Source organism: Physella acuta, unplaced genomic scaffold, assembly GCF_028476545.2.
Source record: "Physella acuta isolate Inbredline_101_S28 unplaced genomic scaffold, ASM2847654v3 ptg000008l, whole genome shotgun sequence".
Lineage (NCBI taxonomy): Eukaryota > Metazoa > Mollusca > Gastropoda > Physidae > Physella > Physella acuta.
The window spans coordinates 73,351-91,685 of NW_026731528.1; the positions used below are offsets into that span (position 1 = coordinate 73,351).

At 38.3% G+C, this 18,335-nt stretch overlaps 1 protein-coding gene across 1 annotated transcript in view; it reads right to left on the bottom strand.

Moving 5' to 3' along the window:
* LOC131952656 (proto-oncogene tyrosine-protein kinase receptor Ret) overlaps positions 1 to 18,335 on the bottom strand; it is a 116,812-nt gene that overhangs the window by 24,072 nt on the left and 74,405 nt on the right. The window contains exons 6-14 of the mRNA XM_059315454.1: positions 17,165 to 17,321; positions 16,599 to 16,699; positions 14,626 to 14,730; positions 13,676 to 13,821; positions 11,031 to 11,146; positions 9,141 to 9,356; positions 5,589 to 5,732; positions 3,226 to 3,542; positions 1,767 to 1,914 (exon numbers count right to left, since the gene is read on the bottom strand). Coding sequence (XP_059171437.1) covers positions 1,767 to 1,914; positions 3,226 to 3,542; positions 5,589 to 5,732; positions 9,141 to 9,356; positions 11,031 to 11,146; positions 13,676 to 13,821; positions 14,626 to 14,730; positions 16,599 to 16,699; positions 17,165 to 17,321 — 1,450 coding nt within the window. The remainder of the gene's footprint in view (positions 1 to 1,766; positions 1,915 to 3,225; positions 3,543 to 5,588; positions 5,733 to 9,140; positions 9,357 to 11,030; positions 11,147 to 13,675; positions 13,822 to 14,625; positions 14,731 to 16,598; positions 16,700 to 17,164; positions 17,322 to 18,335) is intronic.

Here is an 18,335-nt window from a genome sequence, read left to right on the forward strand (position 1 = left end):
TGTGCCGGGTGTGTCTTGACCTCCGCCGAACCATCAGACCGATTGAACCGAATTAGCACCATATAGCACTAAAAACTTACATTCAAATCCCATTAACGTCAGCAGTTTGCTATACAACATTCGTGCTTGATTAAATCTTTGTTACAAACGTTTGATTTTGCAACATAAAGAAACGAACCAGGATCTACAATAACGTTAACTTTATTTTCATTAAATTTACTTCTTTAAAAAATCATTTATATAAAATGTTAAATTTAAAAAAAAAAGAAAAGCCCGGAAATAATGAACTGTTAAAATAACAATAAAAGTAAATCTTCGAGGTGGGACAACATCAAAGATGTGGGTATGAATGCCGTGACGTCTGCAAGACACCCAGCGGAGCGTAACGTCATTAAAGTTTCATCAGGGTCGGGCTTGTCTCCACACACTCGGCAAGAAATTATTTTCGCAATTTTCAAACACGTTCGTTTATTTGTTTGCGGTTAAAGAATTCCCATCACCTTATTTTAAATTCACCTTTTATTGTTTGTAATAATATTAATTCTTTAGAAATTCCGTTTTTATTTTATTGTTAAAGAAACTTTTGAAATTTTCAGATATTTCTGTTTATTTTTTTTTCTGAAATAAATTGGTTATTTAGACATTTTTTTTTATTAAGGCGCTGGACTATGCCCTGGGAAATTAAAAGTTAGCTCCGAAGGCTGTATAGAAATCGTCATTAGAGATTTCTGTTTAAACTACAGCTGAAACAATTTTACGGTTATTTTTGGTTCTACTGGACAACTAGACTGAATCTGATAAATGTAACAGGGACATAACTCTCGATGTTTTATGAAATTATTCTTCATTTTTAGAGAGTGTCATTTTGTCATTTCTAAAACCCAAAAAGCCATCAGCTAAATAAAAGCATGTTAAAGTCTACATCCGACATAGAATTGAATAACTTATCATTTTAAAAAAAAACTTTTCTCTCTCATTAGCGCCTGACATTTTGCCTGGAACGCCGGCATCTCAAGTAGACCGGAATTTTGTTGCCGGTTCCGGTTTTTTGTGTAGGAGAATGTGGGAGAGTATAGGGAGAGTGTGGGGAGAGTTTTTTTTTCTCTCTGACAATCGGGCAGGAAAACGTGATTTAAGATTTTAATTACAAAGATGAACTTTTGCTAATTTTAGAGGATTTAAACAACGCTGGCATCTTAGAAAAAGATTCGAGGCTTGTATAACGCAAGATAGCAAAACGCAAACAACCCACACGTTCCCACCCACCCACCCACATACCCCCACACCCACATATAAACACGCGCGTGCAGATTACTTCTGCACGTGCTTTCTTCCTTGCTCACTCAACGTGCACACAACATTCATTTGTAATGGTCAAACTTGTCGTCATTTCTATCTAAATTAACCTGTGCGTATCAGTTCATACAATAATATCATGGTTAACTAAAAATATGAAATCTTCCGATGTCTTACATCACTATTATAGACACAAAACAATGATGTCACACTTAATGCTGATACGGAGATGTTGTAATTCAAAAATAGCTGTGCTATCAAAATTGTTTTAAAAAATATATAACAAGTATGAAATATTTTAGATTTTAAAAAAAAAGATGTAAGATCTAAAATTTATATTAAAAATAAAATTACGAAAATTATTTTTAAAATTTCGAAATAATCGTTTAAATTATTTCGACAGTAAGGGCTATTTTAAACCTAAGCACGTCCTTTCGACATTACGAGAATTTGACGTGAAGGGTACTCACGTTTTAACATCTTGACGGCCACCACCGTCTTCCCCTCCTGTCCATTCAGCATCATGGCCTGGGCCCTGACCACCTGCCCAAACTCCCCCTCCCCTATGGCGTGTTCCAGGGTCAGGTAACTTCGAGGGAACTCCCACTTGTCTTCATACTGTGAAGTTGGTTCATACATGGTTTTATCAGAGCAGATTTGAGTGACATTTAAAAACTTATTTAACAGATACATACAGATTGGGAAATAGGTTCATACATGGTTCTACCAGAACAGATTGGCTTGACATTTAAAAATTACTTTAACAAACAGATACATACATATTGGGAAATAGGTTCATACGTGGTTTTACCAAAGCAGATTTGCATGACATTAAAAAACTACTTTAACTGATACATACAGATGAGGAAATAGGTTCATACATGGTTCTACCAGAACAGGTTGGCTTGACATTTAAAAAGTTCCCAGAAAGATGCGCAACTGAAAAAAGCTCAACGGAAAAAAGCGCATTTTTCTTTGTGCGCTTTTTCTGTTTGCGCTATTTTCCGTTGCGCTTTTTTCCATTGCGTATATTTCTGGTCACCTTTAAAAACACATTACTGTGACAGACAGGTGCATACAGATTGGGAAATAGGTTCATACACGATTTTTCCAGAGCAGATTAGTTCGACATTAAAAAACATCATACTACTTTAACATACAGGCACACACAGATGGTCAGAGTAGTAAGATAATTATGGCACATATAACACAAGAAACCAGCGCACACAAGATAGAACATACAACATACACATGACTACTGAAGAGAATTTTGTAGCGAGAGTTGACGCTGTTTATGTTTTAATGGAGCTATCGTATTTTGTGTCATGCCTTATGGCGCATGATGAGACAATGGTGAAAAATGACATGTGGTTTATTACGTATGACGTATAATCCATGACCTATGTCATATGACAAATAACATGTGTCATGACATGTGACATATGTCACGGTACATGTCATATGTCATATTGTATATTGCACATGACGTGACATGTGACATGTGTCACGGTACATGTCATATGTCATATTGTATATTACACATGACATTTGACATGTTACATGTAACTAGCGAATGTGGCATGCAGCCTATGACATATGGCATATGAGATATGACCCACGATACAGGAATTAATATGTATGACTAACAGATTGTTACATGACTTAGGACTCGTGACTTGTGACTCACAACTAATAATCCATAACTCATAACTCATGTCTCTAGATTACGACTCATGAATCATGACTCATGACTTACGACTCATGACTCACGACTCACGACTCACGACTTTAAACTCCTGACTCATGACTCATGACTCATGACTTACGACTCAGAGCTCATGACTCGTGACTCGTGACACGACTCATGACCTATGACTTACGACTCATGACTCATGACTCATGACTTACGACTCATAACTCGTGACTTACAATCTCTTGAGCCAGCCCGAGCTTGTTAGGACCTGAAGCTGGTGAAGAGCTCGGCCTGTTGGGGTGGGGCCTCTGGTCACGTGAGTCGTCCACGATGTAGTCCGATGGCACGGCTGCCATGGAAACCAGACTGTTGACATGTTTCAGAGACATGGACGAGCGGCCCTCCCGGCGGCGCCAGACTGCCCAGACGACGGCGGCTAGAATCGTGATGACCAGCAGGCAGGACACGGAGACGGCGATGCCGGTCCGGCAGTTCTGGGAGCACACCTCGTCACTGGTGGGGGGTAGGGGGTTCTCTGAGACCTGCTGACGTCCTGAGGTGGGGGAGGGGGGGGGGGGGCGAGAGAACATTTTTGTAGGACATTAGACAATATGGGTTAGATATTAGAATATTTGAGCTTGGTATTACAACATTTGTGTTAGTGTTAGACTATTTATGTTAGACATTAGAAGCATTTTTCATAATTGTTTGTCCTATGTTAATTTAAAAAAAAACATCACATTTTCTGAAACATCCCTACCCTATTTGTGTTAGACTCTTTATGTTAGACATTAGAAGCATTTTTTCATAATTGTTTGTCCTATTTTAATTAAATAAAAACGTCACATTTTCTGAAACATCCCTACCCCTACTCACAAATAATCACCAAAGTCTGACCCCTCCCCCTCCCGCCTTTTAAGCACTGACGTAATGACTAAACGACCGTTAGCCCAGAAAAAAAAGGAATGAACTGCCGAACAGTGATGAAAATCACTACTTGTTAGTGTTTTTATATTTTTAGCTGTTAACTTTTTTGAACTTTCTTCACACACGTCCGCGCATTATTCATGGGTGTACTTGCTACGTTTTTAATTGATCGGAGTTTATTTTTCTGTTCTGAGCACTTGGTCATTTGTTCGGCATTTCAAAACTCGCCCACTTCTCGCTCTCATCAAATCCCGCGAGATTTACTTGACCCCGGTACTAAAAGACCAGCAAAGCCCGCCTTGACCCCAATCTGTACTCCAGAACGTCAAGCGCAGACGTCATGCCAGGGTATTATGGGAGCTGGATTTCTTTTTTAGCCAATCAGATCAATGGTAGCGTCGGTACCTTGTTATACAAATCTAGAGTGGCTTTGTTAGTCCATTGAGAATTTCCTTGGATTATCTGCTTTCTTCATCGGTACAAATAAACACTTTGCTATCAATACTTATTCATCATAGTCTAGATTTAGACTAAATTTTTATTTTCATAAGAATTTATTTGATAACAAATGGATATTTATTTCATTTTGTAACAATAGAAGTATAGGCAGAAAGGGGACACTTATTATCATTTTTATTACGGAGTATGTGGTTTATATTAGTATCATTACATTATTACTTCTACTACTTTAAGGACTAATTTAATCAGGGTTATTGTTGCGATTGTTGAAAATTATTTCTTTTACTAATAATTTTAGCCAATTACCAAATTAATTATAATTATTACGGTAATAATAAAAAAAAAATAATAACGAACACAATAGTCCTACTACTAATATATATAAAAAAAACTATTATAATAGTTAATATTTTTGTGATGTTATAATTATATACATAGTATTTTGTTACAATGTCAGGTTATTTTTTAACCCTAAACCCCTGACCTACCTTTATGACATGTGACAACCGTCCCACCACCGTATTAATTTAAATTAGCCTGATAATCATAATTATGTTGCCAATTAAAATTGTAGCAGTATTTTAAACCGGTTAGGTTAAAAAAAAAGTTTCTGTTTTTGTAAACAGAACTAAAAGAGCTGACAGCGAAGGACGGGAAGACAAACAAATTTTAATTACGTCTTGGAGGGGTCAACTTTGTATGGCATCAAGAACAAATAGGTCGGAGTCTTTGGGTTAATTCCAGATCTATAAATAGCTAATGACGTTTGTTTGAGACTTTTGTTATGTAACTCGTGGGTAAAACCTGACGTTTTTTTTTCTTGGTGGAGTGTGACGTAGATGGGGATGGTGGGGGTGGGGATAGGTGGGGGTGGGGATATGAGGGGTGGGGATAGGTTGGGATAGATAATGTAAGGGATGTGCGGGATGGGCATAGATGGTGTGGGGTTAGGTGGCGTGGTGAAAGGTGGGTTGGGGAAGGGATAGGGGGGGGTGAGGATGGTTAGGATGGGGATACATGAGATGGGAATAGATGGGGAGGGGCAACATCGGCCTACTCTAGTAACCAGGATGACCCCTAGTAACCTTAACCCACAGATAGACGACCTTGACCTACTATGACAATAATTGTGACCTTGAGCCCCCTCCCCTATAAATAGTATTGATCTACACTGCTAACCTTGGCGCACGTGTATGACCTTGAACTGACCTACCTACACGTCCTGCTGGACTGGTTCTGTTCCAGCCAATCGGAACCTCGCAGACACACTCTCTGTCAAGGTCACAGGAACACACACCCTTGCCCATGGCGATGCCCCGACCCCCGGGGTTTTTCGAGGCCTGGCCGCCAACGTTATCTGTGGAGATGGACAATTTTCAGTCAACCCGTGAACTCTTGCTTTTGGGAGTTGGGAAACGACTCGACCAAACAGAAATAAAACAAGTCGGCGCTATAGTCTGAGAATAGTCGAATGTGATGTCTTCATAGTTCGCCGGAGTTTCAAGTCTTTTGGCAGCACATTGTGCTAATCGGAGTAAACTTAGCCTTGATGTAGATTCTATAAGGGTCGTAGGTGCTTGCTTGGTTTTTTTTTATTAGAAGAAGACGAACAAATTTTCATTGTAAGCTTAACTACTGAGGATTTTAACAAAAATTGTTTCTTTAAGTTTAACTACTGAGGATTTTAACAAAAGATGTTACTGTAAGTTTCTGAGGATTTAAAAAAAAATGTTAATGTAAGTTAAACTACTGAGGATGTTAAAAAAATTGTCACTTAAAGTTTAACTACTGGGGATTTTAACACAAATTGTTTCTTTAAGTTAAACTACTGAGGATTTTTTAAAGAGCTGTTGGATTTGAAGACTATTACAAGACTGCCGAGACGGAGCCTTCTGTCATTGTCAGCCATCTAACAAATTTGTAACCCCCACAAACAATATCTAAATATTAGCTTGTTGTTCCTCCATCCTCAGACGAAATATTTCTTATTTGACCTCTTGCATATCACACAAATCGTCATAATCCATTCATCAGTGGTTCGACTGAGCTGGTTTACTACTCGCTATTCGATGTCTTCTCATTAACTCGCGAACTAAAATCACTGTTCAACGCACAGATATCAGATATTAATCTTAACTGTAAGTGATGGCCCTGCTATTCTAGAAGGTTCCTTTCTAACACCGTACAGATAGTCTATGGTTTACCTGACAGGTGTCGTAACTCACGTCTCCAGGTAGAAACTAAGTGCCGTGTCGTATATAGAATATGAGGTCATGCCTACGATCTCGCAAAGTACTGTAAACATTATTTTCTTGTAATCACCAGCACTATTTGCATGTGGTTACTAGCGATGGGTTTATAGCAGGAAATTATATTCTTTTAGCAAATGTTTTTTTTGTGCAGTCTCGTCAGCAGTAATGAGTTAGATGCTTACCTTTTATCAATTGGACGCCTACCATTAACACCTACCTTGAATACAATGGACACCTACCTTTAATACAATGGACACCTACCTTTAATACAATGGACACCTACCTTTAATACAATGGACACCTACCTTTAATACCATGGACACCTACCTTTAATACAATGGACACATACCTTACAATGGATACCTACCTTTAATACAATGGACACCTACCTTTAATACAATGGACACCTACCTTTAATACAATGGACACCTATCTTTAATACAATGGACACCTACCTTTAATACAATGGACACCTACCTTTAATACAATGGACACCTACAATTAATACAATGAACACCTACCTTTAATACCATGGACACCTACCTTTAATACAATGGACACATACCTTACAATGGATACCTACCTTTAATACAATGGACACCTACCTTTAATACAATGGGCACCTACCTTACAATGGACACCTACCTTTAATACAATGGACACCTACCTTTAATACAATGGACACCTACCTATAATACAATGGACACCTACCTTTAATACAATGGACTTATACCTTGAAAACAATGTACACCTACCTTTAATACAATGGACACCAACCTTTAATACAATGTACACCTACCTTTAATACAATGGACACCCACCTTTAATACAATGTACACCTACCTTTAATACAATGGACACCTACCTTTGATACAATGGACACCTACCTTTAATACAATGGACACCTACCTTTAATACAATGGACACCTACCTTTAATACAATGGACACCTACCTTTAATACAATGGACACCTACCTTTAATACAATGGACACCTACCTTTAATACAATGGACACCTACCTTTAATACAATGGACACCTACCTTTAATACAATGGACACCTACCTTTAATACAATGTACACCTACCTTTAATACAATGTACACCTACCTTGAATACAATGGACACCTACCTTTAATACAATGGACACCTACCTTTAATACAATGGACACCTACCTTAAATACAATGGACACCTACCTTTAATACAATGGACACCTACCTTTAATACAATGGACACCTACCTTTGATACAATGGACACCTACCTTTAATACAATGGACACCTACCTTTAATACAATGGACACCTACCTTTAATACAATGGACACCTACCTTTAATACAATGGACACCTACCTTTAATACAATGGACACCTACCTTTAATACAATGGACACCTACCTTTAATACAATGTACACCTACCTTAAATATAATGGACACCTACCTTTAATACAATGGACACCTACCTTTAATACAATGGACACCTACCTTTAATACAATGGACTCATACTTTGAAAACAATGGACACCTACCTTTAATACAATGGACACCTACCTTTAATACAATGGACACCTACCTTTGATACAATGGACACCTACTTTTAATACAATGGACACCCACCTTTAATACAATGGACACCTACCTTTAATACAATGGACACCTACCTTTAATACAATGTACACCTACCTTTAATACAATGGACACCTACCTTTAATACAATGGACACCTACCTTTAATACAATGGACACCTACGTTTAATACAATAGACACCTACCTTAAAATGGACACCTACCTTTAATACAATGGACACCTACCTTTAATACAATGGACACCTACCTTTAATACAATGGACACCTACCTTTAATACAATGGACACCTACCTTTAATACAATGTACACCTACCTTTAATACAATGGACACCTACCTTTAATACAATGGACACCTACCTTTAATACAATGGGCACCTACCTTTAATACAATGGACACCTACCTTTAATACAATGGACACCTACCTTTAATACAATGGACACCTACCTTACAATGGACACCTACCTTTAATACAATGGACACCTACCTTTAATACAATGGACACCTACCTTTAATACAATGGACACCTACCTTTAATACAATGGACACCTACCTTTAATACAATGGACACCTACCTTTAATACAATGGACACCTACCTTTAATACAATGGACACCTACCTTACAATGGACACCTACCTTACAATGGACACCTACCTTACAATTGACGCCTACCTTTAATACAATGGACACCTACCTTTAATACAATGGACGCCTACCTTTAATACAATGGACACCTACCTTTAATACAATAGACACCTACCTTACAATAGACACCTACCTTTGATACAATGGACACCTACCTTAAATACAATGAACACCCACCTTTAATACCATGGACGCCTACCCTCAATACAATAGACACCTACCCTCAATACAATAGACACCTACCCTCAATACAATAGACACCTACCCTCAATACAATAGACACCTACCTTTGAGACAGTCCTGTGGGCAGTAAAAAAACTCCAATTCTTCCAGCGGGCTACAGATCCCATCCGGGCACGTGTCCAGGCTGGGTGAGCACGTCTCATAGTCCGGGGTCATGGTCGTTCTGTTTGCCTCCCGCCACACACACCTGCCCGTCACGGCCCCGAACCCACACGAGGAGGTACACTCGTCACGTGACTTGTGGAGGGAACAGCCTTGGTCTGTTGAGTACAGGAAAAATGTTGTGTTTTTATCTGGCATACTTTGTATCATTTTACCTGGCACAATTTGTATCATTTTATCTGATACAATTTGTATACAGAACACACAGATTGTTTATTTTAATCTGAACACAATTTGTATTATTTTATCTGGCACAATTTGTATCATTTTATCTGGCACAATTTGTATCATTTTATCTGGCACGATTTGTATCATTTTATCTGGCACGATTTTTATCATTTTATATGGCACACTTTGTATCGTTTTATCTGGCACACTTTGTATCATTTTTATCTGGCACACTCTGTATCACTTTATCAGGCACAGATCGTATCATTTTATCTGGCACACTATGTATCATTTTATCTGGCACAATCTGTATCAATTTATCTGGCACAATTTGAATATAGAACACACCTTGTATTAGTATCTGGTACGAAAAAAGACTGATTAAAATGATATAATTGACACTGGTCCATTATTGCAATTAACCACTGAAGTCATTAATTAAGCTATTAAATGTTAGGGACACGGGCGGTGTGTACCTACAGGCTCAGGGCTACATGGGCCATTTGTAGGAATGTTAAATGAAGTTGCCTCATGGGGAATGGGCATCATCAGGTAATGATGACTGTGCATTTCCCCCCCCCCCCTTATTTTGTGTTCAATGCGTACAGAGTTTCTTCCAGGCATCTCTTCGGGGGGGGGGGGGGGGCGAAGCCCCCCCGAAAAATTTTTACCGCCCCCCCCGAACGAAATGAAATTTATATAATTTATATAGAAAATATATACTTTTAACAGTGTCCGCCAACCCGGAAAAAGTTTACCGCCCCCCCCCCGAAGATTTCAAGTGCCCCCCCCCCGGAGAAAAAAGTCTGGAAGAAACACTGAATGCGTACATCATTGCGGGAAGCGATTTCAAACCTCGTATGGTGGCGACGCACTTGGATCTGATTTCGTCACTGTTTTTTTTTTTAAATATGAAAAGATGAAGCAGTAGACGTGTTGCATCCCACGTCACTGGTTCGACAACTACATTGACATTTGTATTAAAAAGTAGGTTTCAAATCAGCACATTTTGTTATTGGAATAATTTGGCATTTGAGCTTAATGTTATTCCTTTATTTTTCATATTGTTTAGTTAAAATAAAAATAAGATCAATTGTATTGACACCTATCTAGAATTCGGTCACCCATACAAGAAAAAAGTCTCCAGAATTAGGTCACTAAATACAATAAAAAGTCCGTAGAATTAGGTCACCAAAGCTAAGATGCGTCTCCAACCTGATACCTCGTTAGACATCGCGACATCTACAGTAAGTATTTTGTTTAGATTTTTAGTGAAATCATTTTTTAAAGAATCAAACTGTTGTTCATTTTGAAAGACAGCTTAAATTTTCTGCTAGAAAAATTGAACTAAATATCATTTCATTAGATATCTTAAGTCAGATACCAAAAAGTTTAAAGTTTCTGCTGGAAAAAATGAAGTAAGTCTAGTTTTGTTATTTATCTGAATTCAGGTATATAAACAAGAGTTGATAGTTTCTGCCATAACTAAGGATGATTTCATGACTAACTGGATTCAGATAGCTAACAAAACAAGTTTAAAGTTTCTGCTATAAAATTTGAAGTCTCATTTCCTTCGATATCTGGAACCAGGTACAAGAACTTACCACATTCCTGTGCGTCATTGATCTCTGTGATCTTCAGATGGATATCCGTCTTGTTCACCAGCTTCTCCTTCTCGTACTTGAGCACTGAGGCGATTAGAGCTTCTGTACCGTTGTAACTGAGATAAATGATGGAAACATTACAGAGACAAATGATGGAAACATTACTGAGGCGATTAGAGCTTCTGTACCGTTGTAGCTGAGACAAATGATGGAAACATTACAGAGACGGTTAGCGCTTCTGTACCGTTGTAACTGAGACAAATGATGGAAACATTTCAGAGGCGATTAGAGCTTCTGTAGCTGAGACAAATGATGGAAACATTACTGAGGCGATTAGAGCTTCTGTACCGTTGTAACTGAGACAAATGATGGAAACATTACTGAGACGATTAGAGCTTCTGTACCGTTGTAGCTGAGACAAATGATGGATACATTACAGAGACAAATGATGGAAACATTACTGAGGCGATTAGAGCTTCTGTACCGTTGTAGCTGAGACAAATGATGGAAACATTACAGAGACAAATGATGGAAACATTACAGAGACGATTAGAGCTTCTGTACCGTTGTAACTGAGACAAATGATGGAAACATTACTGAGACGATTAGAGCTTCTGTACCGTTGTAACTGAGACAAATGATGGAAACATTACAGAGACGATTAGAGCTTCTGTACCGTTGTAGCTGAGACAAATGATGGAAACATTACTGAGGCGATTAGAGCTTCTGTACCGTTGTAGCTGAGACAAATGATGGATACATTACAGAGACAAATGATGGAAACATTACAGAGACGATTAGAGCTTCTGTACCGTTGTAGCTGAGACAAATGATGGAAACATTACTGAGGCGATTAGAGCTTCTGTACCGTTGTAACTGAGACAAATGATGGAAACATTACTGAGGCGATTAGAGCTTCTGTACCGTTGTAGCTGAGACAAATGATGGAAACATTACTGAGGCGATTAGAGCTTCTGTACCGTTGTAGCTGAGACAAATGATGGATACATTACAGAGACAAATGATGGAAACATTACAGAGGCGATTAGAGCTTCTGTACCGTTGTAACTGAGACAAATGATGGAAACATTACAGAGACGGTTAGCGCTTCTGTACCGTTGTAACTGAGACAAATGATGGAAACATTTCAGAGGCGATTAGAGCTTCTGTAGCTGAGACAAATGATGGAAACATTACTGAGGCGATTAGAGCTTCTGTACCGTTGTAACTGAGACAAATGATGGAAACATTACTGAGGCGATTAGAGCTTCTGTACCGTTGTAGCTGAGACAAATGATGGATACATTACAGAGACAAATGATGGAAACATTACAGAGACGATTAGAGCTTCTGTACCGTTGTAGCTGAGACAAATGATGGATACATTACAGAGACAAATGATGGAAACATTACAGAGACGATTAGAGCTTCTGTACCGTTGTAGCTGAGACAAATGATGGAAACATTACAGAGACAAATGATGGAAACATTACAGAGACAAATGATGGAAACATTACAGAGACGATTAGAGATTCTGTAGCTGAGACAAATGATGGGAACATTACTGGCTCGTTGGGAGGTTTAGTGTACGATACCACAAAATATCACACGCGTGGTAGGGCGGTAGAGCGCCAGACTACTTACCCGTGAGTCTCGAGTTCAGTGTATACGCTCGAGTTAACTCAGCTCTAATGAGTATCTGACTTTAGTTGGAGAAAGTAAAAGTGGCTGGGCATATACCTGACCACAATATCCATTTATAAGCGAAATTCAGTGAAATACCTTAACTGCCCTAGTAAAACATCGTATCAAAATGGTTGTCTAATTTTACATCTTTGATGTAAAACCAAACAAGAGTTCAGGGCATATATTGTTTAGACCCTTTTACTCTCCCCACTCGATGACAGAAAAATGGACTTGAACTCGGGAACTCAGCTCTAGCCTTTAGGTGCTTTACCGCTCAACAATACGATTCCATTTGGTTTGATGTTTATACTTTTTCTACAAAACACAACTGTCAAAAACACCTGTACAAAACACCTGTACGAAAACACCGGTACAAAACACACCACCTCCTGTACAAACACACCTGTATGTAGATAACACCTGTATAAACACACCTGTATAAAGCATATTAGCATAAAATACATCTATGCAAAACACACACCAATAAATGTTTAAAACACACATGTACAAAACACACAAACATCTGTATAAATCCCAAGTGTACAAAACACACGTGTACAAAACACATTTGTACAAAACCCATTTGTACAAAACACACATGTACAAAACACAGGTGTACAAAACACACATGTACAAAACACACATTTACAAAACACACATGTACAAAACACATTTGTACAAAACACACGTGTACCAAATACACATGTACAAAATACAGGTGTAAAAAACACACATGTACAAAACACACATGTACAAAATACAGGTGTACAAAACACACATGTACAAAACACACATGTACAAAACACACATGTACAAAACACATTTGTACAAAACACATTTTGTACAAAACACACGTGTACAAAACACACATGTACAAAACACAGTTGTACAAAACACACAAACATATGTATAAAGCACACAAGTACAAAAACCACGTGTGCAAAAGGTCAAAGATTTACCTGATGAGATACCTAGTATCGCTGACATACACCTGGCCAAGTTGATTGACTGCCAGCACTGACTGAAGTTGTTGAGGCCGACTGATCTTGATCGTATAATTGACGTCTTTATTTATCTTACTTGTGTTCTGTGCCAAGTCCAAAATCTAGACAACATACGAGGGTTGTGTTAGTAAAGTATAAGTTACATAAGCACAGAATTCGGTGAACTCATTCACATACAACTTACGTAAGAGTTCATTACAACATCTTTCTATAAATTAACTACAGTGTTAATTACTATTGTTCCCGAATAGCTAGCTAAAAAGTTAATTGCTACATTTCCTCAATGAATAACTAAAGAGTTAATTACTACAGCTCCCCCACCCCCCCAAAAAAACAACAACAACTAACTACATAATAATTACTATCATTATTAAGTAGCAAACTAAAAAGTTAAATACTACAATTTCCGAGTAATTAAAGAGATAACAACTATAGTTCGCCAGGAACTAGCTATATAGTTAATTGATATAGTTTCACAGTATCTAAAGAGTTAATTACTACAACTATAGTTCGCCAGGAACTAGCTATATAGTTAATTACTACAGTTTCCCAGTACTTAAAGAGTTAGTTACTACAGTTCTCCAATATCTAAAGTGTTAGTAACTACAGTTCTCCAATATCTAAAGAGTTAGTTACTACAGTTCTCCAATATCTAAAGAGTTAGTTACTACAGTTCTCCAATATCTAAAGAGTTAGTTACTACAGTTCTCCAATATCTAAAGCGTTAGTTACTACAGTTCTCCAATATCTAAAGAGTTAGTTACTACAGTTCTCCAATATCTAAAGAGTTAGTTACTACAGTTCTCCAATATCTAAAGAGTTAGTTACTACAGTTCTCCAATATCTAAAGAGTTAGTTACTACAGTTCTCCAATATCTAAAGAGTTAATTACTACATAAAGTTACCAAAGAATATTTCCCCGCCGACTTGTAAAGCTCCATCTTTGTACTGTCGGTCAGAAACCTGTCTTCAAGCTTCGAGTCAGTCGTGTAGATCACCTTGTAGGTAACCTACGTGCAAATAACATAGGTGTATGTTAGCGTCACACTTTCCTACGTGCAAATAACATAGGTGTATGTTAGCGTCACACTTACCTACGTGCAAATAACATAGGTGTATGTTAGCGTCACACTTACCTACGTTCAAATAACGTATGTGTATGTTAGTGTAAGACTTACCTACGTTCAAATAACATATGTGTATGTTAGCGTGAAACGTACCTACGTTACACCGTAGAAATAAGACATCTTTAACACATTTTTCAACATTTTTGTTATTGTAACTTCGGTAAGTGTAGTGGCCAGTTGGTATAAATTATAATATTCATTCTAACAAGCATAAATTAATGAAGCAAAAAGACTGCATTGTTTTACGTGTATTTATAGAAACAAATATGCAAGTTTTATTTTTTCGTACAACTTCGTACGATGTTCATCCAAAACGTTCTACACGCGGTGATTTTCCGGTACGGCTTTGTTCAAAATATGGACAGAAATATTCTCGAAGGAGATAAAGAGATATACTCGAACGAGGTAAAGAAATGTACTTGAATGAGATGAGCTTTCACCGAGATTGCCTACTATGATACGAGTTAAACATTTTGGTTTCACCTAGGTCGAAAGGGAAATAGGCCTTCGGGCAAACGGCATTCGGAAAAGTTACTTTCGGGAAAACGTCCAGCTCCCGTTAGGAACTACAGACCAGTAGCGTAGCGAGAGGGGGGGGGGGGAGACATATGTCCCCGGGCGCCGACCTTAGGGGGCGCCAAAATGGGTTGGAAAAATAAATTGAAAGGTTGAGGGGGGTGCAAATCGAAAGTTTGAGGAGGGGGGTGCAAATGGAAATCTCAAGGGGGGTGGGTGCAAATCGAAAGTTTGAGGGGGGGGGGTGCAAATCAAAATCTTGAGGGGGGGGTGCAAATCGAAAAGTTTGTCCCCGGGCGCCGGGAAGGGTCGCTACGCCTCTGCTACAGACAGGCCACAACATAGGGGGAATGTCCATGCACCAAGAGCAGAGTCTCTGTGACGAAATTTGTACTTTGATATCTTACAGTTTACCCTGCTAATCCCCACCCCACCCTCCCTTTGTTTTATATGATGAGGTACTTTACCCACAAACCTTTTCACCACTCGGCTGTTCAGGGAGTGTGGGGAGAGGCGGAGGAGTGGTCAGAAAATCATTTGATATTTAAACATGCTGTTTCAATACAAACTATTTATAATGAAAAAATGAAGCTAAAATGACATTTTAATTTGTTTTTACAACCCATTTTGGCGCCCCCTAAGGTCGGCACCCGGGGACATATGTACCCCCCTGCCCCCCCCCCCCCCCCATCGCTACGCCTCTGTTTCAACAAAAAGATGGTTGTAAGAGGTGTGGGGTATTGTAACACCAGCTCCACCCATAGCTCATAAAATAATCAGTTTCAATAAAAACATTATTGACGGAGATAAAAGGCATTCGATTTGAGCATTGAATATTCAGGAGACGCCCCGTGACACGCAGTCTGCTTTAGGTCAGATCGGGAGCGATATTTGATATCTGCTGACCAGACGGCAACGATTCTCATAAATTATGGCGCGCATGTCAGCTGATTAGGAAATGGAGTTATTGGGTGGCCTCCCCTCCCGTTAGACAACACCGTAAAAAAAAAAAGACTTTTTCAGCAATTTTTTTTTGTCAGCGCCATTTTGAGTTTGAGAATCTGTAAAATACAGCTCAAAGTGAGCATTTTTGTTCAATTCAAAGCATTTATTGACTGCTCATACATTATTTGTGAATACATTTTTTTTCCACTTCTAAATGTGCCAAAATTTCTTAGGTTAGTAGTTTTGTTATGAAACTGAATGTTTTTAGTTTTTAAAACAAAATTACGTACCTTCTTTTTGACAAGAGCTCCATCAATGTCGTAGTGTAAATTCTCTAGAATTATATCTGCTGTGTAGGGGCTGGGCACACTTTGATGTATAATACTATACTCTAAATAATATTTAAAAAAAACTAAAGCTATATCATATATACATATATATTTATATTATATATATATATATACATATGTAGGTCTACTATATATTTATTTATTATATATATATATATATATATATGTATATTTGTATGCATATATATGCATGCATCAATATATGTGTGTGTGTGTGTGTGTGTGTGTGCGTGTGTGTGTGTGTGTATCACTTCGCTAGAACCAGACTGTTCAAACTCCATCTTTTGTTTAGGTTTTCTAAATACATGGCTTTGAAGTTTCGTCGTCCTGTAACTTTTTTTTTATATTTAGTGACAGGTGGAGCAAACTCACTGTGTCTTCACTAAGTCAAATGCTCATTAAAGAAACGTATTTCTTTTCTCTAAGAAATGCTTCATGGCTTAGATACGAGGTTATGTCACTTTTGGAGTAAGAACAATTTGGCGCAACGGAGGGGGATGACTTGCCTAACTTGATGCTCGTCTGTAGTGTTTTTTTGGCAATCTTCAGTGCCTTGGTGGTGATATTTAGTGGCACCACGACGCCCGCCGTGTCGCTGGTAGACACGGAGTACGACTTGAGGTTGACCACTTCCGTATCCGCATCCATAAGAGTTTTGTAATACTGGTGGAGTAAAAGATTCGTAATTGATAAAGTTTGATTTGAACCAAAGTTATACTCTAGACTCCTGAGTTATCTTCTGTCGTACACTCTAGTAGCTAGGATTATCCTTGCTTAGTATATTGGATTAACATTGTTTTTAACAGATAATTTTATAGTTGGAAAATTATAAAAAAAACCAACAACAACCAGTGATGGCCCCTCTATTGGTCCCAATCCCATAGACCTAGTTTTGCCTACACCGAACACATATACCTAGTTATTCCTACGCCGAACACATAGACCTAGTTTGCCTACACCATACACATAGACCTAGTTTTGCCTACACCGAACACATAGACCTAATTTTGCCTACGCCGAACACATAGACCTAGTTTTGCCTACACCGAACACATAGACCTAATTTTGCCTACGCCGAACACTGTTCCCATTCTTCCTAAATCCGAACACCCATAGAACAGGTCTTGTCAACAACAAATATGTTCCCTGGTGCTAATGCTAAATGGGATGTTCCCTGGTGCTGGTGCTAAATGAAATATTCCCTGGTGATGGTGCTAAATGGGATGTTCCCTTTTGGTATTGCTAAATGGGATGTTCCCTTGCGCTGTACTTAATAGGACGTTTACTGGTGTTGGTGCTAAATGGAATGTTCCCTTTTGTTAATGCATAATGGGATTTTCCTTGTTCCTGATGAAAACGAAATGTTCCCGGATACTAATGCTAAATGAAATGTTCCCTGATACTAATGCTAAATGAAATGTTCCCTGATGCTAAATGAAATGTTCCCTGGTGCTAAATGAAATGTTTCCTGGTGCTAATGCTAAATGAAATGTTCCCTGATGCTAAATGAAATGTTCCCTGGTGCTAAATGAAATGTTCCCTGGTGCTAATGTTAAATGAAATGTTGCCCGATGAAAATGAAATGTTCCCTGGTGCTAATGCTTATGACTCAAACAAAAATTTCGCCGTGCACACAATACTCAAAGAAAATTATTTGTTTTCACAAGACTCACTAGG